General features: G+C 43.6%; 3 protein-coding genes across 3 annotated transcripts; 1 reads left to right on the forward strand and 2 right to left on the reverse strand.

Moving 5' to 3' along the window:
• The first annotated feature begins 13518 nt into the window (after positions 1-13518).
• LOC124655283 (short-chain dehydrogenase reductase 3a-like) lies at positions 13519-14534 on the forward strand. The gene is made up of 2 exons (XM_047194206.1): positions 13519-13544; positions 13637-14534. Exons 1-2 carry the CDS (start codon positions 13519-13521, stop codon positions 14532-14534), a joined length of 924 nt encoding a protein of 307 aa, XP_047050162.1.
• Positions 14535-15922: 1388 nt separating this feature from the next.
• LOC124655295 lies at positions 15923-18715 on the reverse strand. The gene is made up of 6 exons (XM_047194217.1): positions 18350-18715; positions 18127-18229; positions 16974-17029; positions 16650-16814; positions 16362-16475; positions 15923-16224 (listed from the first exon to the last, which is right to left on the reverse strand). The coding sequence occupies exons 1-6, from the start codon at positions 18713-18715 to the stop codon at positions 16123-16125; spliced, it is 906 nt and encodes a 301-aa protein (XP_047050173.1). The 3' UTR covers positions 15923-16122.
• Positions 18716-22577: 3862 nt separating this feature from the next.
• Positions 22578-27013, reverse strand: LOC124690616 (COP9 signalosome complex subunit 3-like). Its single transcript, XM_047223981.1, has 11 exons — positions 26753-27013; positions 26499-26620; positions 26160-26406; positions 26008-26065; positions 25829-25918; positions 24585-24647; positions 23919-24008; positions 23546-23704; positions 23340-23461; positions 22926-22998; positions 22578-22845 (listed from the first exon to the last, which is right to left on the reverse strand). The coding sequence occupies exons 1-11, from the start codon at positions 26938-26940 to the stop codon at positions 22777-22779; spliced, it is 1281 nt and encodes a 426-aa protein (XP_047079937.1). The 5' UTR covers positions 26941-27013; the 3' UTR covers positions 22578-22776.

A 27013-nucleotide genomic window follows, 5' to 3' on the forward strand; every position in this document is an offset into this window, starting at 1 on the left:
GGCGAGCGCCGGCCGGGAGCGGCACAGGCGCCATGAGAGAGAGAGAGGGAGGCTAGGAAATTGCGCGCTAGCGAAAGAGGAGAGCGACAGGGGTTGGGGGTTGCGTGGGTCTCGCATGCTCTGGGAACTGGTCCCTTGGCCTGCTCGTAATTGTGAAAATCATTCTCTACCTGCTTCATATGCTCATGATTATTTTTTGGAGCTTCTCGCGATGTGTATCAGCGTCCAGATCGACGTGTATTGCTGCAGATTATTTTCGTGATTTCATCAAACATTTTTGTACAAGAAAATAATTTCATTAATTCTAAAATGTTTAGTGCAAATTGTAAAATAATAAACCTGCAATATTGGTGACATATTTCTTTTGCATTTTCAATATATGGATATTAGGTGATATAATGATAGTTATATTATTGCTCAAAAAATGGAAGTAATTACTATGTTGATTTGGTAATTACAAGAAATTGATAAAATATAAATATGTCAAATATAGATAATGAAAAGAAGTTAGAATCAAAGTCACAAGCTCGAAAGAAGGAATGATTGAAACCGAAACCAGCTATTTGTTACTACTCTTTTTTATTTAAATTGAGCTGTTGATAATCTAAACAAATTAGTCGAAGCCAATTGGGTGCACATGAGCACCAGTGCTCTCAGTTTTTAAAATATTTTAAAACTGTACTTCTACTTTTAAAGAAATATACACATATTCTAAACCATGGCGCATGATAGATTATAAACGGGGAGCTATCTAACATAAGTGATCAGAGGTAACATCTGCGTGCACAAATAGGAACCTGGTTGTATTATCGATCTAAGTTGTGAGCTTCCTAGGAGACTATCAAGCAAGTGCTAATGGAAGTGACGGTTTGTCGGCGCACAACTGCCGCGTTGTGATCATGTCAACAACATGCCCCTGTAGGAGGATGTTTTCGTATTTTCTCCGTAACGAAGCATGGACTTTGTCAAGGATGTTTTCGCATTTTCTCCGTAACGAAGCACGGGCTTTGTCCTAGTTCCCTCAAAAAAGTGATGTGTTAAATAGAGCAACTTGAACTTCAATTTGGAACAAAAAAAAAGACCAACCAGGACACCGAATATATGGATAGAAGAAGTCGTCTGGGATTCAATTTGGAACAACAAATATCGATCACCCAAAGGTATTTTAGATCTGATTCATGTCCAATGAACAATCAAACGCCCTACATTACAAAACAATGAAAACAACTAACAACTACAACACAAACTCTACTACACTCATGGTAAGACTTCAACTAAAGAAAGTTCAAAAAAATTAAAAGTTCAAAAAAAGTAGACTTCAACTAAAGCCCGCCCCAAGAGACAAGACAAACACAGCATCGTTCGAACATTGGCTGGCCATGCACTAAGCTTGTCGGCTACCGTTATTTGGTTCTCCAGATCAACAGGACCACATCATTAGGATGGGGTGAAGGCCAGAGTCACTTACTCCATTGCCATTGTGTCGACGCCACGTCCACTAGGACACTCAAGCAAAGAAATGCACGTAAGTAGGACACACATTTGACTACGAACCTCCTCCATTTGAAAAAGGAAAGCAGATAGACAGGGATGCTAGCAAGACAAGCTTTTATGAAAGTCAATCTAGTAGCATAAGAAAGTAATTTACCTCTCCATTTAGCAATTCTCTTCAGAATTTGGTCTATGAGAGGTTGGATATCTTCCCTTTTGAGTTTATTGTAATGCAATGGAATACCTAAATATTTGATGGGGAATTTTCCTAAAGCACAACCAATGATGTTAATGTGTGTGGGCTCTGAACCTCATTAACACTCAGATGGCCAACTGCTTGTGGAATGATTTTAAAGGGTACAGGAAACTCCATCTAGCAAATTGGAAGTTAGTTTGTAAAAATAAGGATTTTAATTTGGTGGTCAAGGTAAATCCCAGACCTAGCCAATGTCAACCTTTGCCTTCTGGTTCCTGGATAAAATGATATTTTATGGATGATGAGAAGCTCTGAAAAACTATAGTAGATGCTAAGTATAATACACACAACCCCAACATTTTATGCAGCTCTACATCAGGGGTCTCCCAATTCTGGAAGGGTGTGATGTGGGCTGCAGAAAGTGTCAAATTTGGGTATAGATAGAAAGTGGGTGATGAGACCAAAATTAGATTTTGGGAAGACACTTGGTTTGGCACCTCCCCACTAGCTGTTCAGTATTTTGAACTCTTTGTAGTTTGCAATGAACAAAAAAAAATCATTGCCCATATCTGGGATGGTTCTACTCTCATGCTCTCCTTTAGTAGAAACTTCCCTCCTGCCCTTATGCAACAATGGCAAGAATTAGAAGAGATTATTTCTTACATCACTTATACAAATGATTGTGACTCTTTAATATGGCAATATGAGTCATCCGGTATATATTCAACTAGCTCTCTATATGCAATTATAAATTTTGGAGGTGTTATACCCATTCATATACATGCTGTTTGGGACCTGGTTATACCTCCTAGAGTTCATATTTTCCTATGGCTTTTATCTCGCAATAAACTAATGACTAGAGATAACCTGCTAAAAAGGAAAATGAATAAGTATGTGTGTTGCATCTTCTGCTCGGAGGATGAAAGCATTGATCACCTTTTTTTAAAGTGCATTGTGGCTAAGAAAATTTGGCAATTCAACTCTAGCTTTTTCAACATTCAAATTGGACAGGATTATCTGTCCATTGCTAGATTCTCGGTTGCAAACAAAAAGCACCCACTTCTATACTCGTCTCGTGCTGCCACTCTTTGGTGAATTTGGAAATTTCGTAATGAGATGATCTTTAATGGATAACCTTGGCTTAATTTGCATCAGATCCTTCGAATGATCCTACTCTCGATCAGAAGATGGAAGATCATTTTCAAGGACCCAATGCTTCCCCTCGTCGACCGCTTCTGCGGGCATGCGTTGAAGGAGCTATCGACGAACTTCAGGATCATAGGTGGCTGAATGAAGCTCGTCCTCGCCAAGATTCCTGCCCATCTCCTCCAAATACCAAGAAGAAGGCGCTTCTTGGCACATGGAATACTCCTACATCGACCCTGGAGGCGTCATCCTGCATCTCCCCCACGTTCGCTGAAGCCTGAAGCCCGATTCTCTTTAATTTGTGATTCAATGTAGTATTATGCTATTTCCTTTCCAATCTATATATGGTCGAAATTCTAAACCAATATAATGTGCTATTGGGACCGCACTGAAAAATCTAATCATTGCAGAGTGCCAAGCCGAAGTCATGCATTCAAGGGAAGGCTTGTGTGAACTAAGGTCACCAGGTCTACTGATGGACTATGCCATTGGATGTCCTACGAAGCGCCCGAAGTCAACATGAAGCAAGGTGGAACTTGGTACGTTTGCATTCATGCATTTTAAATCTGTATCGCAGATTGTGCACACATGAGCTCTCTTCAAGTCTTCATACAGTCCCTAAGTCTGCTAATAATTGAAATCTTATGTGTATTATTTCTATCCAGGTGATGCCAAGGACGCAATGTCACCTCCACGAAGATGAGGCGATTCTATCATCAACGTGAACCCACTGCTATTACATTAGCTTGTAATTTATGTGGGCGAGTCACCAGGGAAACTATCCTAAAATTGAAATTATTTCGAACTAATCCTACAATACGAACATCATCATTCGAATTTGCATTTGGTCTCTGGACAGTTCCATCAATGTTAATATCAGGGCACTATCCATCTGCCCATCCCAGTGAGAATATACAAGATTCCAGTATCTATACTATATTATATTAGAGGTGGTACGTCACTTTGCACTTTGCACTTTGTATTTTGAAACATATGGAGCATCTAATCTTACATCAATGGATCAGATCTCCTGAATCTATACTATTTTATTGAAGTTGGTACGTCACTTTGCACTTTACACTTCGTATTTTGAAAGCATGTGAAGCATCCAATTTTACACCAATGAATCAGATCTCCTGAATCATACTACTAACAAATTGGTCCAAAATCAATCATGTGTATTAATTACTTTGATTGTGATTTATTTCGACAATGACGATTCGGGGCTCCCTCGCGTCGTCCCCTCCGAGCGACGCAGGGGCGAACCCTAGCCCCCGGCACCGCCACCCCCTCCCCTTCCTCCCCGCCTCGTCGCCCCGGAGGCCGCCGCCGGCAAAGGCCGTGTTGCGCCCGTGATGGGGGCGGTGGGGATGTGGTCTCGTGGCCCTCCTCGCTGCGGGATGGAGGTCAGCGCAGCGCTGGGCCCCTCGCCGCTCCTCCGCATCGTCTCCGGTGGCCCAGGCCTGCTGCGGGCTCCCGGTGCAGCTCCGGCGCCTCCCCGTCGTGGTGACGGGCCCCGACATCGTCTCTGACCAGAATCGAGCCGCCGACCCCTACAGATCTGGTGCCGCCCTCCCGTCGTGGTGGTGGGTGTCGGGCCTGGATTTGCTCGGGACAAGCTTCTGGCTTAGGCTGTTGGTCCCTGCGTTGGTGGAGTCAGGCTGGCGGCACGGTTGGGTCCGTGTCGCCTCAGGCACAGTTGGGGCTGTGTCTTGGCTGCCGGGGCAGGGGATCCGGGCAGTGGTGCGATGCTGCTCCAGGGGTGGGTGGCGCTTGCTGATGCTCGCTGGTTGCCAGCCGCGGTCGCTCGCGGGCGATGCTGTGTTGGCGGTGGTAGCATCCGGCTCTTGTCGCCGCCTCGCCATATGCTTGGCAGGGCGTTGTGCTTCGCCATGGACGGCAGGGGCTGCTCCGAGGCGGCATGGACGGGTTGTACATGCTATGGTTGCTGCGGCGATTTTGGCGGTGCGCGGCTGGTGTTGGCGTTGAGCTTGGCGTAGTTGACCCGGGGTATAGGTCATTGCATCCCCTGGGCTGGCAATACTAGTTGTAGTGTTGTCGGCGGTGTCGGCTCTGTTTCCCACTCTGCGGTCTCGTGGTGGTGGCTGGCCTCAGCTTCTGGGGGGACATCGGCGAAAGCTGTGCAAGGCCTTGGCCGTTGCGGGTGACGACGACGTCCTCGACGCCGTGTCCCTTCTTGGAGGCGTCACCAAATGTCCCTCCTTTTTCGTAGTTGGATCACGCCGCCAGGCTTAACTTGCGCGCTTCTCCGATGGCGCAAAGTTCTCTTCTTTGGCTTTAGGCACACCCTCTTCACCTTCTTTGTGCTTGTCACCGTCATTGTCTCCGTGGCTACATATACACGGTGTTTGGTCTAGTTTGGGCGGCCTCCTAGATACCCAGGGGTGGTTTCCTAGGCCGGCGTCATGCCGCATGCGATACCGGTGGCTTCTTCCTTACGCCGTGGGAGCAATGTGTCGTAGGGTAAGTGTCAAGGCTGCGTCTTGAGGGGTGGTGTTGGGCTAGGGCGAAAGCCCGGGAAGGCCTCGGACGATGCAGGTGACGGCGACGCCCTTGGGCGCCGCTCTCCTCCTTGCAGGCATCTCTATCAAGCCCTCCCCCTTTAGTATCTCGAGACAGGAAGATAACCACGCTCTGACGGTCATGAGTGCGCTTTGCTTAAGCATGGGAGATCTGTTAGTTCGGGCAGTTCTCGGCGCCGTGCCCTTGCAACAGAAGACAACACTTCCATTGACGGAATCAAACTCTCTGCCTAGTTAGCTAGTGTTTTGTAGCTTGTTTCTCTTCTTTTTTGTTGCTTCTTTTGGTGTATCGTAAGCTGGTAACCCTAACATTTCGCTGTTTTTTCTTATCTGTTGTTGCTACCATTGTACGCCTGGCCGGTTGATGGCTTTGTTAATTCAAAGTCGGGCTTTCGAGCCTTATGTTTAATTTATTTCGACAATCAAAGTAATTAATACACTAATATTGTGTATTAATACACTGATATTGTGTATTAATACACGAATATTGTGTATTAATTACTTTATTGTGATTGATTTCGAACCAAACAATCAAAGTATTAATACACAGATATTGATATATTCCCTTTATCGAAAAATACACAGATATTGTGTATTAATTACTCTAATTAATTGCGGACCAAACAATGAAAGTTATTAATACATAGATATTGTGTATTAATTACTTTGATTGTAATTGATTTCGGATCAATTTGGTAGCGGGAGATCTGATCCATTAGTGTAAGATTGGATGCTCGAGATGCTTTCAAAACGCAAAGTATAGATGACTAGTACAAATGCCCGTGCGTTGCCACGGAATGCAAATTTCATTTCTAAATGCACATATATAAGGGATACATATTTTCTTACAGAATACACATTCCTTCTAGCAAAGAACTTCAATGGACTCATCTTTATTCACACTATGGTTCAACTCTAATCACTGACTCATTGTAGGCACACATGTTCATAAAAAATGCAAGAAACTGGAAATCCAGCGATAAAACAAAAATATTGTTATATTTTTCGACCAAGTAGTCACATAAATCTCATTCCTTGCACAAATCTATCAATTAAAAAGCAACACTAACAACACATGATCTATTTAACGGCTAGATCCTTAATTTAGCCTCCCAAACCTATACTTCCAAGCTTCATGTTTGGCTTGCAATGAATGCCCAACACAGGATCATCCACCCACTTGATTCTCTCTCTCCCTGGTTCATTGCGCACATGTCTTTCCACACCACTACACTGCAGGAAGTCGAAAATTCCTCTTCTTTCTTCATCCTATAATAAAAAACCTATCACTTGGTTGCCGCATCTCTTCAATTTCATTACTTTCTTTATCAGCTTCTTAAATGCTTGAGAGAATCAGTGACTCAATAATTTACATCTGATAATCATTACATATCATAGGTTACACCAATAAGTTACAATATATTGATCGATTGCAAAATATGAAAGAAGATGGAACAACATGCCTAATAAGATTTGGTCATTATACACATATTGTATCATAGTAGTCATGGAAGAAAATGTTTGATAACAGAACAGTGAGGTGACTACACTATAAGACAGAGAATATGCGCATCCGTTTTTCTTTAAACAAAACAAGCATACATAAAAAGAGAAGACACTTATCTCTTGAATTATAATTCCAGAATGCAATGCAACCATCTTCTTGACGATGTCTCGGTTCATCTTTTTGATGGTGTTCAACTGCGTCCCCTTTTTTTGAACCATGTATACTGCATATCTGTATAAAAAAGGTAGAGAAAAATCGAAGTAATAATTTACAATCAATCGTTGATCCGGCAAAAAACTACGTGAGACAACAGTACAAGCAAATGTCAGGTTGGCTGATAAGTGTGTTTGTTAGATGTGGCCACGGCTCCTAAAGATTTTTTATCGTGCATTTAAACATAATACACATAAAAATTCATGTGTACACGAGATGGCCATGTCTTGCTGCTGAGTAATTAACAGTGCGGGAAATTATCTACGAGAATTAATTTCTATTTCTTTTTCCAAAGTGTGATACGTTGAGCTAATCAATTTTCAAGAACCTATTTGGTATTGACATACCATCTCCTCTAGTCAAGTGTTGTCTGCTGCCTCATTTCCCTCGCTACTCCATACCTCACCATGTATGCTGCTCTTCGTCTCTCCCCAATTGACCAACGTATTCACTTATTTACCTAGCTTTGTGTCTTCCTGACACACAACCTTGCTTATAACAACTGATGTAGCTCTCCCACCATCCTTGAAATTTTGGTGCTATGATTTTTATTTCCATAAAAAATCATTGTACAAACTTTTCATCAAAAGGGTGCGTTGGAAATAGATTAGTCTAATTTAGTCAAAAGTTCTTGATCTTGCGATAACCAAAAATTTAATATGACCTCCTCCACTATGGAGTCTATTATGTAATGTAAATTTAAAATATCATAAAAATTTCAGTTAATTAAAACAATTGTTGATCTGTTTTGTATAGAAGAAAAAATAGTGGACGCGCCAAAAAAATCCCCCTTCCCTTAAAGAAAAATGACCATCTAAATACTATGTATAGGAAGTTAATAGAGACCGACAAACCTAAATAATCATCATTTTTAATTGTAATCTCATAAATCAAATGGACTTTTGACACCCACAAAGCACAAGATGACCTACTCCCTTTGTATCGATTTATTAGGCTGAAACGTAATCAAAGAAAAGAGTTTCACCATAAATTTGTTCAACAAAATACTACTATAAATTATATGTCACAGAATTATAACATTAGAAACAACTTTTAAATGTGAATCTAATGTATAATTTCTATGACATGTAGTTCATATTTTGCTAACTAAATTTATAGTCAAACATTTTTCTGAAACTCCGTCTCGGCCTAATAAACCGGTACGGAAGGAGTTCGTGATTATAGAATTTTGATATCCAGATTAGTGCTCAATTGGATACTATTATCAATAAAACCGTAGCATTTTGAAATTAAAATTTAAAGGCAAATAGATTCTAAAATTTTGAAATTGTATGTACCATAATGTTTTTTTGGGAAATCCGTAAGATAACCCCAAGAACACACCCACTTCATCGTTCCCCATTCTCAAGCTTCTCTCTTCACTGTCACTCACGGTGGCACGGCAAGCACAGACCTTCCAGGCCTCCCCGCCGCCGGCAAGAATACCATCCCCTCCCTTCGCTGGTGCGGCGAAGACCTCCTCATCCCCTGCCTCTCGGCTTTTCCCATGGAAATCGCTCACTTCCCAACCTACCGACCGATGCAGCGATGACCGCCCCTCCCCCTGCCACCCCGCCGACGGAGGTGTTGGCGTGGAACTCGTCTCCACTGGAACCTAGGCATCTATCACCGCACGCGCCATGGAGGGCTCCGCTGCTGCTTCCAGAGTGGATGGTCTATCCCCTCGCCACTTTGCCTGGAGATAGAGGAGGCAATCTTCGGGCCATGGCCCGAGTGGGCGCCGTTCTGGCCCGGGAACTCCTACTCTGTGCCATCCCAGCCCGCTGGCGCCGACCTGAGCATCCTCGAGCTCGGCGCGGAGGGATTGGGGTGCTGCCGTCCCACGGGTTCGTCGGCAACAAGGAGCGACGCTGGTCCGCCCACGCTCCTGCAATAAGGAGCGCCGCTGCGACCACCGATGGGTACCCCTGATTGGCATACTTCGTCGACGGTGAGGAATTCGAAATCCCCATTTGGATAGGTTCAGACGTAAAATGTGTCCAAATATTACTGAACTTTGAATGATCCTTTACATCTTCAGGTGCTTCTCTTGTATTTTTTCGGTTCTAAAGTGTTGCGCTAGCATGATCATCAGAACATAGGGTGCGCTCTGAAAGAACAACAATCTTGCTTATTTTTCATTTTTCTCCATTGGTCTTTTCTTATTTCCGAGGAATGATGATAATATTTCCGTGGAAAATGTCTTCTTACAGCTACAACTTGAGGAGTTAGACATTAATATTAGCATGCTCTCCACACATTTGTCATTTTAAGCCCTAGGCGAAGGTCTGCATGAATCTTGAGGAGCCTGATGAACATTGCGAAGAATTCAGTTGGTTGTTTCCCAACAGGACTCACACTCCCGTATAAAATTTGATGCACCTTCCAGGTGTATTCTCGAAAAAAAATCTGTCAGATAGCCATGACCTTTCTAGTATAATAATTGATTCAGTTGGAGAAACATTCCTATATGTAGCTCTTGTAATGATTTTTTAGTAGTCACTTCTAATGATTTTAATCGGTGATGATTGATCGCAAATTATATGTCTGTTCCTGCCTGTGTTCAAAACCTGTTTTCTATTTAAGAAAAAGTATTGAAGCAAATTATGTGTATTTCGCAAGTTCCTAATCAAACATACTGTTGGTTATTTCACAAGATCAGAGGCTATGGAGTTTAACTATGTCTCATGTCAATGGCCACTGAGACAACTGAGTTTGGCCAATAGGATATCCATCTCTGAATTTGTCCAAATTATGCGCCTATGTGTTGTGTGCGATTTAGTATTCAGGTATCTGTATTTTTCACCCTAATGCTATTTGGGATATACTGATGATATTTAGATTTTTTCATTAGGAATGTATTTAGGTTCAGTTTGCTTATATACTGAGTATTTCTTAACTCATACTCCCTACTTTCTGACAGGAGGCAAGCCAGATGCTTTTGGGGCTAAATCGAGCACGCCCTCTTGGGGCCATTTCACTGCCCGGGGCCCCAACACCTCTTGCAGAAGCGCACAACTTTACAATTAAACTGCATTTATTATAACTTGCAGTATAGATTGTGAACTGGTCGTGTAACCTGTGAATATCCTATTCTTCGAAAACCAGCAGCCCCTGAACAAGTATAACTCGCCGATCCGCAGCTCGTCTTGAAATGATATGTTTGATTCCCATATGCTACCGCTTTCCATTTTTCCCCTGTCAAAATAGCAAGGTTCAGCTATCCAAGCTGAATGTCATGTGTTCCTATATTGCTTAGTTTATGCGATCAAATATAAATGATAACATCGAAGCATTATTTTTCCCATCTCACAGAACTTTTAAATGGTCCTCACAGACAGGTCGCTGAGTAAGCCACGGTAGATCATTTATCCATTTCTGGCAACGTTGCTATAATAAAAGAGATATATGAGGAAAATGATTATCCATGATTAGAATTTTAGACATAGCAACCAAACATTAGTTCAAACTTCTTACAGTCAGGTTGAAGCCTAACTATTATTTAGTTGCTCATGTCTTCAGCAGAACGTACACACAGACCTGATATATCAAGCGATTTGACTAATTTTAGACATGGGAACCAAGCAATAGTTCCTACGTAGTGATTAATTTACTGATGATCGAATCGCGGCGTCTGGGTGGTGCCGTAGCAGCGACACGATCATGTGAACATGGCGTGTACCTGCAGTGTACCAGTGGATTCGGGCGGCCAGGCGGCGCAGCGACACATGTGTGGCAGTGTGGCCTGCTCCTGCTGGGCGAAGTATAGGATCTGGATTTAGAGGTGCCTTGATCGCATTTGACTGCGGTTTTTCTTTCGATATGGATTTGAAGCCGCGCGATTGAAGGCGTGACGACTGCGGGGTGCGAGAATTGTATTGAGTCTTGCTGATGATGCTGATCATAGACTGACAGTTCGAACTTTAATTTCATTATCTATACTTATTTTGTTCTTTTAGGATTTTTGTAGCCGATGGCTGTATGGCTAGGTAGTTATTTTAAATTTTCCACAAAATGATCATTTTATCTCCATTTAAACGTTTGAACAAGTTCATCTTTTAGTTGTATACTGTGAAGTCATGTATTTCTTTCTGGACATGGATCTGTCAAGAAGATTTAAGAAAACTCACCGGTGCAGTAGTATAGGATAGGTGCATCACTCATTTTTAATGTTGGTTGAATGGACTGTTAAATGCCTTAAGCATTTTGCATAACTATATATTCCCCACCAACCTCCCAGCATTGCCAGACCTTTTATTTTTCCTACTCTTCTGTTGTCTGAGGATTTGAGTTAGATACTATTTGAGAAGGGGTATACTTATTCTGAAAAGGGATGTTCAGTGCTGATAGAGGATTTTTCTCTCTCGGAGTACATACACTCAGTGGCTTGTTTCAAGCACATAAGATGTATCCATGCTTTGTTTATTGAGGTTGTGTATTGGCAATGAGATAGATGCTATTGGACAAGGGATATAATTAGATTTTTACCACTTGTGCAGGTTTGCTAGATACATCATATCCTACAAAGATTTGGTCATGCCATAACATTGTGGCTGCAATGCAGTCTCAAACTATGGCTCTCCACTCCCCATTACTTAGGATGATCTTAACCCAAGAAGAAAATGGTTGGTCTGATTGATATATACAATTCCACTCATTTACTTGAATGGTAATTCTTTTCCAATGTTAACCTTAGGGGCGTGTGTGTTCAGCGTTGTTCAAAGAATTCAAGTGTTAGATGGTGAATTTGCAACTAATTGTGATGAAACTATTTATCAGGGTGTAGGGAATCCTTGCTGCTATATTCAGGTATGGAAAGAGCTGAAGCAAAATAGCAAATCAGAAAAGGTAAATGCTCCCCCACATGATTTTATGTTGACAGAGATAACAGTGTCCCTGTGCACATTCTCTATACTCAATCCCTATGTCCAACTAAATCTACTGGCTAACTATAATGTACTTCTCTGCCTAACTAAATCTACCGGCTAACTAAAAATCTTGACAGAGATTATGTCCTAACTTTGTTGACAGAGCGTCATGTTCATCACAAGGGACAATGGAGAGTGTCATGTCATGTTCATGTGAGGAACTAAAATAAGTACCAACAGTTTAGGTTCAGGTGAGATAAGTACCAAGAGTGTAATTATTCAGAGGACTCACATTTCTGTCAGCTAGTATGGCACGGTAAATAAGAACTCCCATCTGAAGCTACATGCCTGAGAAATGAGAGGAACATGTATATCAGTGAAACTAACAAGTGGAAGCTTTGATGCAGTATCAGAAAAGAAGAAGTTACAAGGGGGGATTCGAGGCGAAGCGGGGGTACGACCTTGATGCCATTATATCCTCTTCGAGCAGGCGCATCCGAGGCTTAGTTGCATTGGTATAGTAGTCTGTAGGTTGAAGATGGCAAAATTCTGAAGCTTTTATGATTGCACCCAAGAAGCAATTCACGTCCTTCCATATATGTGGAGATTACTTCCAAATATGCCTCCAGCGTAATTACTGGCCCGATTACTCCCAAATATACCTTGAGCATGATTGCTTCCAAATTAGATACTGCTCCCGATTACTGGAGCGTGATTAACTGCTCCCGATTACTGGAGCGTGATTGCTCCCGATTACTGTATGTGGAGATTAACTGCCTGATATGTGCTTCCATATATGTCCTGCTTTGCCTGATACTACTGGCCCATTATGGTCCAAGTTGGCGTGGTGGGGATCCCAAATGACGACCAAAATCTTGACGTAGTGTTCCGGTTGGCAGAATAAGGAACATCTTCCTCCTTTTTAATTAGTGTAGATTAACTTCCTGATATGTGCTTCCATATATGTCCTGCTTTGCCTGACTGGCCCATTATGGTCCAAGTTGGCGTGGTGGGGATCCCAAATGACGACCAAAATCTTGACGTAGTGTTCCGGTTGGCAGAATAAGGAACATCTTCCTCCTTTTTAAGTAGTGTAGATTTTAAGTAGTGTAGATTGGTGAGTGTTTGTTTAAGTAGTGTAGATTGGTGAGTGTTTGTTCTTTTTAAGTAGCAGTGTAGATAGATTTGTGGGAAGGTGATATTCCATTAATGTGAAGATTACCATAGCGTGATTCCTGGGCTGGTGATTCCTAAACTGGCTCAGGCTGATTAAATGCCCGAGTTGATATTCTGGGAAAATAGGGAATAGGAATAAGTAGTAGAGATTGATTGATTTCCTTGTCTGTCCCACCTGATTGATATTGACTTTCCTTGTTTTGGTGGGACGGACGACCAAAAGGACGACGAAAGTAGGGGAGAAGGGGGAACACGTTCGTTCTTTTTAAGTAGTAGAGATTTGAGCCCTCCTTAAATCTGGGTTCGCCTACCAAATGTTTGGTCAGAAACGAAGCAGGCTATCACGAGCTCTCGATACGTTCTACCTCATCAAGGATGATGTTCCGAGCAATACACCTCCTCAGGTACGATTTAGATTGGGTTTTGTCTGATTTCTTAGCTAGGGAAAATCGGTTGTCATTGATGTTCTGCAGCTGGGTTGCTCCTGTGAGTGTAGCGCAGCTAAGAGTGGAGCCGCAGGAAGGGCAAGGTCAGGCTCGGCTCGGCTCCTCTCCGCGTCCTCAGGCTCTGGCAGATTGGCTGGGAAGGTGGCCGTCATCACCGGCGCGGCTAGCGGCATTGGGAAGGCGACCGCTGCGGAGTTCGTCAAAAACGGCGCCAAGGTCGTCATCGCCGACATCCAGGACGATCTCGGACATGCTGTGGCGGAAGAGCTTGGTGGATCGGACACGGCCTTATACGCCCGCTGCGACGTGACCAACGAGGCGCAGGTGGCGGCCGCCGTGGAACTCGCCCTCGCGCGCCACGGCCGCCTCGACGTCATGTTCAACAACGCAGGCATCATTGGCGGCACCAGCCCCATCGAGTCCATGGACCTGGCCGACTTCGACCGCGTCATGGCCGTCAACCTCCGGGGTGTGGCCGCCGGCATCAAGCACGCGGCACGGGCCATGGTCCCACGCAGCCAGGGGTGCATCTTGTGCACGGCCAGCACAGCGGGCGTGCTGGGCGGGTCAGCCCCCCACGCATACAGCGTCTCCAAGACGGCCGTCATCGGCATGGTGCGGTCGGCTGCGGTGGAGCTAGCGGCGCGTGGTGTCAGGGTGAACGCCATCTCACCGTACGGCATCGCCACATCCATGGCTAAGCGGGGCGTGAGGGAAATGTTGGGGCTTCCGCCAGTGGGCACTGACACCGACGACGAGGAGGTGATCAGACGGGTGTTCGAGGAGGACTTCAACGAGATGGGTGGTGGCGTGGTGTTGCGCGCAGAGGATGTGGCGAGGGCGGCCGTGTTTCTCGCTTCCCACGACGCAAGGTACATCACTGGGCATAATCTCATGGTGGACGGTGGGTTCTCCGTGGGGAAGCCGCTCAACGTCCCGGTGCGTTGAACAAGGTGGGATGTCGTGTCCGGTTGCAGGAGGTTGCCAAAAATGAATAAATAAATCAGAGACAAATCAGAAATGTTGTAATAATCCTTGGTTTGACCACCAGCAGGCATCAGCTATAGGGGTCGTTTGGTTGCTCGTAGATTTTGGCTGCATCCGAGGAACTTGTCTCAATGGCGGCGCTGGCGCTGGGAGTATGCACATGTATTCAGGTCAATACCCAAGATTCTTTTTTTTGAGGGAATACCCAAGATTCTGGGTAAAACAAAATTTATACTCCTCCGTACTACATGTTCTCATCTGATCCAATACTAACTAGCTTCGCATGACACAGATCAGATGGATATAGTACTAGTAGTTTGCTTGCACGAGCATGAAGTCATGTTCGGTGTACTGAAGGGTGCTATCCACCTAGCTCGACCAGAAGCACTCGTGGCGTCGCACAGTCACACACACATCCATCGGAAGGCGGCACGACAGCCCTAGCGATTGCGGCGCGACCGGCAGCAAGCGGAGCAGCGGTCAGCGCCTCAGCGGAGCAGGTTATTATGGCGGCGACCGTCGGGGAGCAGAGCAGCGGCCCGCGAAGGCGGAGCAGGCTACAAGCGACGGCCGAGGCGACGGCAACGCACAGAAAATACAAAAATACAGTAGTTCATATACTGCGTTGAGACAAAAAAAATTATACAATGAATACCTAGCAACTAGAACCTGGCGCCGCCACTTACTTGTCTTTGTATAAGGAGGTTATGCGACCTAAAAGTTAGGTTGTGAAAGTAGATTGGTTGCCAACAAGTCGTGTTGAGCATCGTAGCAGCTCAGGCTACGTCAATTGGTTGGGCTCTTTTTCTATTTTACGTTTTCGGCATGCATTTAGTTACGAGCCATTTCCCACATCCACTTCATGGTGAGCATACCAAAGCGATCAAGATGTTTGAAATACAGTAATAGCTATTCAAGCAGGGCTAATAATCTAATATGCACATTGGCGAATTGTTTATTTAGCTCTATTAGTGCATAGTTACCTAGACTCGAATTGAACTGCTATGAAACGTTGGAATAGAATGAAAAGGTATGGTTCATGTCCGAGTGTTTGTTGGAGGTGTTGTGAAGTGTATACTAGATTGTATTAGCTCTTTTCGTTAGTTTGGGCTTTCAGTTGCGTTTGCTAGTGGTGTTTAAAAGTTGGCTTTTAAGGGTGATGTATTTTATTATAACAAATTGCACATATATCAATTACTTACAGCATGTACTAAATTGACAAGTAATTTGAATTAGGAAGGCACATTGCACAGAGTGTATGCAGACTTTGTAACATGATGTAGCCTCTATAAAAAGAATTTTGAATAATCAGTAAGAGTTCATGGGCAGGAACATAAAAGATCAGTCACGAACCTAATTTGTACACATTGCCCAGATAAACTAAAGTTTGAGCTACACCATACTGCACACGAATGGAAATTGGCAGCCTCAATTCCAAATGATTTTGTTTGAAGACAAAGTGACCGTGAGTACCAGCCTACCATACAACGTTTTTTCCTAAATAGATCGTATATACTATGGCATCTAAGAATATGAAAAGAGCGCCGTCCTAGTCATCATAATGGGGCCTCAGATGAGGATAATCTGCTAGAAGCTTCTCTTCAGTAAGTACGTCGTTTTCCTCTTGGGGAGTCCATAAAACATGAATGCCCTGAGACAGCAGCCACAAGTAGGAAATTCATATCAGCAATGTTAGAAGAAAATGACATGGGAAACATTGTTGTTCCTTTGTCCTCAGTTAAACATCTGAAAGCAGTTGAGAAAAATGATAGGAAATATTCTCCATACCCAAATATCTCCTGCGCGTATAGAGTTGAGTTTTTTCACTACTGCTTCCAGATCTGCGGGTCTTGTGATCTTTGGGAACTCCAGGGCTCCATTAGCAGCAACTACGATGGTTACCTGTAGGAATCGGAAGTCGTCACAGATAGTCAATATGCAACAATAAAAACTTTGAAATCATTAAAACAATTGTGTTCGCCTACTTGTCTCAGTCAAGAGATAGCATGCATCGACAAGGAAGCATTACACGGCCATTTTTGTGGAAACATTTTATTGTGCGCGAAGTTCACATACCACTATATATTCGTTTCTGGAGCCATCTTGCTTTTTGGAGTACTCTTTCGTCCTCTTAATTCCCTCCAAGCTGTAGAGTGTTTCTTCGTCAAACTTGCTCCGCTCCTCAATAGAAATTTCATCGAAATGCTCCTCCCAAGAATCCGTTCCATCTTTCACATCAACCTAAAATAACAAACAGCAAAATTACATCCAACACTCGGTGAGTTCAACTATAACTAAAGGTACTGAATACAAAAATCCTAGCAGTCATCTTAAAGGAGAAGAACCATCAAGCCATATAGATTTATGTATCACAAGATGTATATCGTATATGTTTCTTACTGATAAGCTTGAAAATACGCAGCAATCCTTGTGACGGTTCAAAGAACATATGGTCTCTGCATAATGAGTCACAAGAACAAGATAAACAAGTCAGTACTGACAAATAATTGATATCAGCCATATATCCCTACAAGATGTACATCATGTACCAAAAGTTAAAAAAAACATTAGGGAAAATGGATAATATTGTGCATGATAACCGATATTGTATATATGATAACGTAGTATTCCACTGGATACTGCAATAGTCTGGTCTTGCAGATAAGCAGGCTAGTTTTGTATTCCTTCGGTTCCATGATTCTTTCCATGGTTTTAGTTCAAAAATTGAACTAAACTAAAACCACAACATGAATTATGGAACGGAGGGAGTATGCTAATAAGTTATATGCCTGTATTTAAAGGAAGTATCTGATATCCATCAGTATGGAGGTAAATGACCAACACTGCAGATAATCGGTATGCATAAATAACGCAGTGCGACATGAATACTATTGCAGTCTCATTGGGTCATGCGAATAAGCAGGCTGGTTTCTGTTCATTATGATGATATCTGATAACCACTCGTCTCCAAACATACACAAATATGCATGCTCTTATATAGGAGTATCTGTCAACTTGTCTGCAACCTATGGCCTAGGTACAAGTGTAAATTCCCTGCTTCAGGTGATATATCAATTTCCACAGAAGCTACTGCAAAAACCACATTTAGTTCAAGTGTTGGCACTTCAGCCTACGTACAATAGTGAACTCCCTGCTTCAAGTACAGTATCTATGCCCGCAGAAACCATCACAAAAACCGCATTCAGTTCAAGAGTGTCAACTTCACTTTATACACCGGAGATAACTGTATGTTGCCCAGGCTAACTTTTATACGTGTTAAAACGACTGGACATTAGTTTTCAGTGAGAGTGTGAACTTGACACAGAATCCGAAGTAGTTTGAACAGAAAATACACTACATAAAGGCAATCGTGTTAACAGGTGAGCAAGACACCAGTATGTCATCATTATTTTCTACTGAAGTTGCACATCGCACACCTTCAAAACTAACTGAAGCAATTGCACGACAGGGGCATGTATGCAAGTCAAATTTCAGAGGAATCATATGCATCAAAGTATCTAGAGCCCCAAGAGCTTAGGAAGAATCACATTACCGGTCAACATGAGCTTGTACGCAGGCTTGTTGGAAGCCCGCACTCTGTCAGCAATCTCGTTCAGCTCCTGCTGAAACGGTTTTGCCCAGCCCAGCAAGGCCACCTGAAATCGCAATGAAACGCATCATCATGAAATCGTGACCACCTTTCGTCTAAAACTGTGACAACCTCCATTATAACGAGAAACGTAAATCGCTGCTGAGCTGAAGAGAATCGGGAGTACCTGGAGCTTGACCACGGTCGTCCTTGGGCGGCAGCGGTACGCCGCGACGGCGACCAGCGCAACGAGACCGATGGCCACCATCCAGAACACCGCGCCCGGGCCCTCGCCGGCGGCCGTGGCCACGCTGGGAGGCGCCGGCGTGCCGACCGACACGTAGGTCGTCCTCGACGAGTAGTACGAGTTTCCTTCCGAGCCCCAAGACGACGAGCGGCGGTATTTGGAAGAGGACGAGGAGGAGGAGGACGACGACGAGCGCCCGCCCATGACGCCGCCGGACGCGGCGAGCGCGGCCTGCGGGATGAACACCGCCGCGAGGACGGCCGCGAGCATCAGGGCGAGGACGAACCGCCACCCCAGGGTCGCCATCGGAGGCGGGGGCGAGGGTTTAGCGAGGTTGCCGACGGGTTTGATTCCGGCAAAACTATCGGCGGGTTGATCGTGTCGCCGCTGTTGGGTAAAGTTGGCCGCTACATATACTGCGATTGCAAGAACCAAGATGTATTGCCCCCGAACTCGAATCTCTGAATCTTCTTCGAAGCTGCCTCGGAGCTCTGGTATCTGAACTTCTTGGAAACCGATCTTCTCTTGTTTCGGTATAATAATAACTTAGCATGTAAGTTTCCGAGATGCTAGCGTGGGACGTGGAGTTCTAGTCGTGTTCAGTGTCGCCAGAGAAGCGGACAACAATTGTGTTTTTTCCTCGTGCGCATGTGCGTTAAGGTTCATCTTATTAGCCTAGAAAGCCAACATGCATTTCATTCTCACTACCAATGAAATTTCACATGGACTTCAGAGAAAGTTCTATGCTGACTGGTGTTCATATTTTTTGTTGCAAATTTGAATGTATTTAGACATATTTTATGAAGAAGAATTATGGAACGGATGGACTGCTAGCTTGCTTGGTTTGTAGGGTTATGGACAACAGAATTTTCGTTATGTGCTATTTTGTGTGTAATTTCATAGGAAAACCTTGTTTCCGTGACAACTCTAAATGCACACATTCCTACAGATAAATTAATGTGCTCTTCCTAAGGTGCAACCAAACTGTACATTCAACATTCGTGTGTTCTCTATTCTCATAGGATTCATCTTGGCATACCATCCCGCTAAAAATGAACGGAGGGAGTAGCTATGGTCCCAGAGGAGGCGAAAGGGTTCATCCCCTCGCCGGCGACGCCGCTGGTCCGCTCCGCCTCCGGTGGCCTTGGGGCCTTGGAGGTGTGGCGGACCACGGCCTCTCGCCGGTGGAGGGTTTTCGTTCTTTGTTAGGTTGTTTTTAGTGTCTTCTTCGGGATGGCGAGGATGTCCTCCATGTCTTATCCTCTCTCCGGTGGTGCACCTTGTATCGGCGGAGGGCGCGTGGAGTTGGGTGTCCGGTGGATCTCATGGGATCCGGTCGTTTTTCATGTTCATTGGTGTTGTTTCAGGTTCGTCTCTTTCGATCTACGGTTGTCATCTTTGGTGACGGTTGCTGCTCTGGTGCGCTGGTTCTTTGGGGCCTTAGCACGACGACTTTCCTTTTATCTACTACAACAAGCTCTACTATGGCAAGTGTTGCTTGGCTCCGGTGATGGAGGGGCAAGGATGGCAGCGTGTCTTCGGCTCGCGTGAGTGTGTATTGTCATCACTAGGTGATCCAAAGACCTACTACCTCTGGTCTGAATTAATCGACGCACACTATGTCTAGCAGTTGCTTACTTTTGGCATGACCCCACGTCGATTAATTAGAACGGAGGGAGTACTTGTTACTTTTAGATCTGTTGTACTGTTATTGATGATTACTAGTAGATCGGCGGAATTTTCGCAAAAAAATAAGGGCTCCTTTGATTTAAAGGATAGGAAAAGCATAGGAATAGGAAAGGTATAGGATTGGAATGGCATGTCTACTAGAAACCTATAGGAAGATGAAGTTTGTTTGATTGTAGCAAAGGAATTTTTTCATGAGGTATGAGCTAATGCTTTTTTCCTATAGGAATTACACTACAAGATTCCTATAGGAATTTTTCCTATAGGATAGGTTCCTATGAATCAAACAACATGTATAGGAATTTTTCCCATAGGAACCAAATCCTACACAATTCCTATGCAAATCCTTTGAATCAAAGGAGCCCTAAAACTTGGCATACCATCCCTATCGTATGTTCTCAAAATCGTGAAAACCAAAGATGCATTAACGAATAGGATGCAATTCTACACCATACCGTATTTTGTGAAAGTATTTTTTAACAAGCTAAAAGATTTAGCATTTTATTAATTAAGGAGAAATTCTAGAGCTCTTACAAACCACGACTTCACCAAGAGAGGTCAAGCCCAAAACCTAAGTCTACTCTGGTGACATTACATTACTCAAGGCCCTTGCCCCGGCTAAGCTCCACATTTCCACTTCCACTTTTATTTTGGTTACAAGCATGTTTGAGGTGGAGGTGGAGGCGGTGTTCCTTAAAACGTGTGCGTTTCTTTTCTTCCATATTTCCCATGAAATCAATATTGTAAGGGACCCATGGCCTTTTTGCTTCGAATTGTTTGAAAATTGTATGTTGTAGGCCAGCTTAGACAAGTAGCATCCATCATTTGTGAGCTTCCAAGAAACTGAATTCAGCGTGTTGGGGTTCAAGTACACTGTTTGAAGCATTTCCCAAAGGTTAGCAAATTGTACAATATATTCAAGGGAGAGACCGTCTTGTATGTTGACTTGTGTGACCCAAAAATTATCCTCCATTGCTTTGTTGACGGTGATTTTTTTTCCGCTTTGATCCTTCCATCTAGCCAAGAAGCCTCCTCAAAGAGCGGTTTCTTTCCATTCCCTATAATGACTTTTCTAGTCGCCGCAAAGAGATCATTGTATTGAGGAGTGCAAGGAGTACCTAGGCTGGCCCATGGCTTTGCTTCGTCATTCCATTCATGCCATAACCATCCCATTTAAAGAGGCGGGGCAAATTTTGTGAGGTTGAGGATCCCAAGTCATCCACAATATTTAGGTTCACACATCATTTTCCAATTAACTCTGTATTTCCCCTAGTAACCTTGTAACAAGCTATCCAAAGAAGTCCTTCCAATGCTATCAATCTTCATGAGGACCTCTATCGGGATGTTCATCACAGCGATGTAGTAGATGGCAATGCTAGTGTGGACCAACTTCACAAGGGTTGCATGGCCGGCCATGGTGACGTGCTTGCCAAGCCACGGGACAAGCTCGGCGGCCACTTTATCCTCCAAAGGTTGAAAGTGGATTCTCTTTAGCCTTGTGACCGTTAAAGTAGGCCTAAGTACTTCATTGGAAAATTTGTGCAAGAAGCCAAAAAAAAAAGCTTGGAGGGTGTTGTCAAAGTCAAGACCCGCACACCTAATGGATGCCACTTGACTTTTTGTGTAATTTGTTCCGAACCCGGTGACGTCACCTAACTGATGCAAGGTGGAAGCTAAGAAGTTGATGTCATCCTTAATTGGAGCCATGAAAATAGTGGCATTGTCGGAGTAAAGGGACGTGTGAATCATGGGAGCTCTCCCCCAAAGCTTTTTAATATGCTCTTGGTCAGTGGCCTTGCTAGGATATGGTGTAGCGAATCGATGCCCAATACGAAAAGAAGCGGCGATAATGGGTCCTCTTATCTTAGCTCTCTACCATGCTTTATTGGGTCACCAGCAATACCATTGAGAATCACTCTTGAGAATGAGGTAGATAGGAGAGCACAACCCAATCACAAAATTTACTTGGGAAGCCCAAATGTTGAAGCATGTCCATCAAGTAAACCCATCTCACTGAATCAAAAGCTTTTTTTATGTCAAGCTTGAATAAAAGTGTTGGTGTCATTGTTTTGCAATATGCCTGAGTAAAGGTTATAACATCAGTGATTTTGGAGTGTTGCATCTCTAATGCGCATAGGCTCATCTCCAGTTTCAGCATAAGAGCGGAGGGATATCGTAACAGTACCACGGGTGAAAAGACAGATTTTGTGTCTTTGTTCTCCGACCGCACTGTTATACAGTATTACGTTACACAAAACACCACAAAACACCTTTCAAGCCAAATTAGCCAACTGCCAGTCACGACAAAGATAAAATCCATTTCTGCCCAACGAAATACTACTGTAAGCCTTGCCGCACAATATGTAACCAGGTTAACACAGCACCAGAAAAACGCAGCATATAACACAGCACCACAAAAATGCAGCAGCTAACAAAACCAGCAGGCAGCAGCTAAAACAACCAGAATGTTCACACAGCAGAATAATAGGTACTCAAAATCATAACTAGCTTGATAAATTCTTCCGAGTGTCACTAACTTAAGGCAAAAGCTCTCATCCTTTAATTCCAGCATTTACAGGGTTCGAACTTTGGTGGCGGAATATACGGATCAAACCGATAATGACCTCAGGAAAAGGGCTTTGACAGGCAGTACTTTTAGGTCACCTAAGACACAGTTTGTCTCAAAAATATTTGTGCGGAACTGAGTCAAAGTCGTCGTAGTCGAATCCTCTTCCACGTTCCCTTCCACTCTGTGCCAGATTCATAGTTAGAAAACAACAAAGCAAAGTGACAATCGAGAGGAAAAATATATCTGCAAGTTTGGGCTAACCTTCATCAAAAACGCATGATCGCATGATATATTCTCATCAATTGAGGTCAGCTTCTTGGACAAAGCCATCAACCTGGAGAATATTTGTTAGAGCATTGAATCAGTCACAAAAAGACACCACTCCATGTTTAATTTTTTTTCATAGGTTAGATAAAACATTGTCCACGACTGCATGTGCCTATGAATGAATTCTCGAGAAAAACATGATAGCAATTCCGGTAACGTAAGTCGCCTACTCAAAAGAAATTAAGCAATGCATTAACTATATGTCAGATTCTCAACTGATCCTAAGTCAACTATGCATAAGGCAGGCCATTAGTGACTATAGAGGTCAACGACACTGATAATTTCAGAAATCTTCAAGTATGACAGATTATAATTAACAGATAATTGTGGAAAATACAATGAACGTACCTTTGAATCGAAGAGTCAATATGCTCCACCATCTCACTACTCTTATATTGCTCAGGATCTTCATGAAAGCTGACCATGCCATCCTTCTGGTTTATCGTTGCATGTATCTCACCATCTTCAATCTGAATTGTAAAACAGTCAAAACTGTGTGATTCTATTTTGCATAGATGCTAAACACCACCAGACTGCAAATAAACAACACCTACCATCCTAAGTACATGCATCTCAGCTTCTTTCGGGGTGTTGAGTTGAACAGAGCTGGCAATGTCTTCAAGTGAAAGAGTTAGGTAGGTCTGGGTCAGCCTCTGGATGTTCCGCTTGTACATTGAGGAGAGCACTTGCTTCACGAGTCCAAGGTTGTTATCCTGAAAGAAAGGAGGAAAGACAACAATCAAAAAAAAAAATCAACACATAGTACTTCACCATGAAAAAACTATTGACGAATAATATTAGCATGGACAGAAAAAATAATACAATTAGTTCCCAACAAGGAAGTAGCTGCAGCCCACAGCTCTGGGTATCCCTGTAACAGAGTGATACTAGTTCTGATAGACAGCACAGGAAGGAAAAAATACTCACAGTTTCAAATTTTTCTGTGTTTGACTGGATGAACGTCTCCAACTCAGAGTAGCTACCATTGCCATAGCATGTAGACAGATCGACGTAAATCTGAAAATTAAACAGTATACAGCATGAACGCTTTCTGAAATACCTATAAAAGAATTTTCATGTAATTAAAAGGATAAAGTACATCATTAATACCAGAATCTAGCATGAATCAGTAAAAGATGTAGTATTAGTGTAACGCAAAAAGAGTAAAGATGTATTAGTGTTAGGCTGTCGCATCTGGCGGTAGATGTGTGTACTAATTGTGTTAAACGTATCACATGAAGTTAGTTAAGTTTTAAAAGTGTAAGAAATGCACATAGTACAAAGAACCAACCAATTGTAGCTGATAGTGTAATGCAATCCACTGTCATCAAGTACAATGGGTGAATAACCACCATGAACAATTATCAGAACTAATCAATTTGACTACTGTGGCACCAAAACTAATTAGTGAACTAGGAATGGCAAGAAAGCCACCATAAACAATTATCGGAACTTAATTACTTGACTAGTTACACCAAAACCAATGAAGAAACTAGGAAGAGCAAATGACTCTCATTGCGTCAAACAACTTGACAAGAGCATTTTATTTCACGTTATGCACTACAAATTATGATTTGCAGGATGGAAGTAAACCTGAGCATGATTTTTCAGGTTCCTCTGAGCAGTAGAAGATGCGTACTTCGGGAATGATGGAACCTGTTAAGCAAATCCAATATTCCCACATAAGCTTCAACTGAATCAATTAAGAATGTAACAAGGCATCTCAATATCTATGTGAACTAATCACCAGTAGAGCAAAAGGCACAATTACAGGAACCTTGGTTTTCCTTCCAAACAAATATTGATGGGCAACCGTTAATGATTTGGATATTTGTGCACTGATGCGGGGATCAGGAGCATATTATCAACTTTCTCTATTCACTAGCAAAAATTATATTCTTGTGCTCCCTACTTGTACTAACCAAAGATAACAAAAAAAAAGGGATTATGAATTTATGATCACCAATCAGTGATTGTGTCAAGACTATTATGCCATCAAGGGAAGGAAAGAGGGCACACATATCAACTAGGAATGCCAATACATGTACTTTTGCCTCTTTTCAAGGACAAAGTATGTTCCTGTACTAATCTAGAATTCGAGCATCTCAACTGTTGCATGCCTTTTACATTCTTATCTTATGTAAAGAACTGTCTTAATCTAGCAAGTGCCATATAGGAAGCATATAAGGATAGTTTGGTAACAAAGTTTTCTAAAACTGAAGTATATCAATACCATAGTATTTTAGTGCCTGGAAAAGCAATACTTCGGTTTTTCTCCTTTCTCAGTTTTAGAAAAAGAGGGTCAGACCTCTTTATTCAATATACTTCAAAAAAAACCACAGTTCTAGAGAATAGTTCAGTTTCAAAACCACAATATTTATCGGATCCAAAACACCTTACAAGTATTTAGTACTTCAGTATTTTTATAGAAACTGAAGTGTTGCATGAATACTTCAAAAATAGTTTGATGCTAAACAAGGCCTAATGCAGTAGATCTAGACTATTATGCCGTCATGAGAAGGAAAGAGGAGGGCATGCAAACCAACTTGGAGTGCCAATGTACTTTTGTCTCTTTTCAAGGACAAAATATGTTCCTGTACTAATGCAGCATTCAAGCATCCCATCTGGTGCAATGCCTTTTACATCCTTATATCTTATATAAAGAACTACAGGTTAGTTTGTTTGATCAAATTACTATTCTCTATATGTTGGTGTGGTCTTAAGTTACATTCGTTATATTCCCTAAAAGAAATAATAATTGATCTGAACCTAATCCCATAAGGCAACTTTTCCCTAAAAGTAGCATCATTAAGCAGTATCGGATGCAAGTGAAATACCTGTCCATTCTGAATGAGCGAAACCAGGACATACTTCTTGTAAGCCTCGATAGTAATTGCGTTCAATGACGTCATTGGGGCAGTGACAGCCTGAAAAAAAAGGGAAATATATATATTGGTAAGCGATAAACGGGCAAACAACTAGCAACAGAAGAAACTAGGATAGGTGGAAGGCTGACATTGTGAAGAAGCTCCAATGCTTTACGGAACTTCTTGAGCCCGATATATATCATCCCCCTGGAAGACAAGGCAAACTAGTTAGTAAGCAAGCCGTGCATACTCAAATAGAAACCATATATATAAGCCATAGAGGAAACTTAATCCAGCATACCCATAGTAGCAGTAGAGGAACAGGTCCTTTGGCTGATCAACTTCGAATATGTCGTCCTCCAGGACGCTGAGGCCAGCCTTGTACTGCTTGGCCAGCAGGCAGAGGGTAAGGTACTCGGCGTGGAGCGGGGTCAGGTGCTCCGACGACGGCTGGACCTTGCGCACGGCCGCGCGCAGCGGGGCGATCCCCCTGATCGGCGCGTTGAGCTGCATGGCCTCGCCCTTGAGCACCTTACACACGTTCAGAACTGCAACGGCAAACAGATTAAATTTCGAGAACAGTTAGGTATATCCCCGGTGCGGAAACGATCTGGTTTGGGGAAAGTCGCGCAGGACGGACATTTGTCGGGCGACAGGCGTATCTGCTCGGCCGAGCAGGAGATGAGGAAATTGGCGACCGTCGCGAGGAGGTCCCCGCCGGCGTGCGCCTTCAGATTGGCTGGCGCCGAGAGGAAAGCGTCCCTGCAGAGAGCGAACGAACGGGGGTGAGGGGGGTCGTCAGATGCGCAAGGGGTCGATCGAGCGGAAGGGGGGGATTAGGGCGACGGATTCGGATGGGGGTTAGGGTTTGGGTGAACGGGAGGGGGGGCGTACAGGAGGAAGAGGTAGCCGAGGGAGTGGGCGGCGGGGTGGAGCTGGGGGAGCAGGGGGAGGAGGGCAGCGGAGTGGGCGCGCAGGGCGTCGCCGTCGGCCTGCTTGAGGAGGCCGTGGAGCTGCGCCAGATCCTCCGGGCTCCCGGAGAGCGCCTGGATGTGCGCCACGAGCGTCTCCACCGACTCCATCGCCGCCGCCGCCGCCGGTAGAGGTGGGGTTTTGCCCTTGCTCCTCCTCGCCGCCTCGGGTTCGGGGTTTGGT

The sequence above is a fragment of the Lolium rigidum genome, chromosome 1 (genome assembly GCF_022539505.1).
Source record: "Lolium rigidum isolate FL_2022 chromosome 1, APGP_CSIRO_Lrig_0.1, whole genome shotgun sequence".
Classification (NCBI taxonomy): Eukaryota; Viridiplantae; Streptophyta; class Magnoliopsida; order Poales; family Poaceae; genus Lolium; species Lolium rigidum.

Coding starts and splice junctions, on each gene's coding strand:
- LOC124655283 (XM_047194206.1), top strand. CDS start 13,519: ATGTTCCGAGCAATACACCTCCTCAG. Junction 13,545..13,636: donor CGAGCAATACACCTCCTCAG/GTACGATTTAGA, acceptor CTGTGAGTGTAG/CGCAGCTAAGAGTGGAGCCG.
- LOC124655295 (XM_047194217.1), bottom strand. CDS start 18,715: ATGGCGACCCTGGGGTGGCGGTTCGTCCTCGCCCTGATGCTCGCGGCC. Junction 16,815..16,973: donor GCGTATTTTCAAGCTTATCA/GTAAGAAACATA, acceptor TTGTTATTTTAG/GTTGATGTGAAAGATGGAAC. Junction 16,225..16,361: donor TACGCGCAGGAGATATTTGG/GTATGGAGAATA, acceptor CTGCTGTCTCAG/GGCATTCATGTTTTATGGAC.
- LOC124690616 (XM_047223981.1), bottom strand. CDS start 26,940: ATGGAGTCGGTGGAGACGCTCGTGGCGCACATCCAGGCGCTCTCCGGG. Junction 26,066..26,159: donor TTCCTCTACTGCTACTATGG/GTATGCTGGATT, acceptor CTTGTCTTCCAG/GGGGATGATATATATCGGGC. Junction 22,999..23,339: donor ATTGACTCTTCGATTCAAAG/GTACGTTCATTG, acceptor AATATTCTCCAG/GTTGATGGCTTTGTCCAAGA.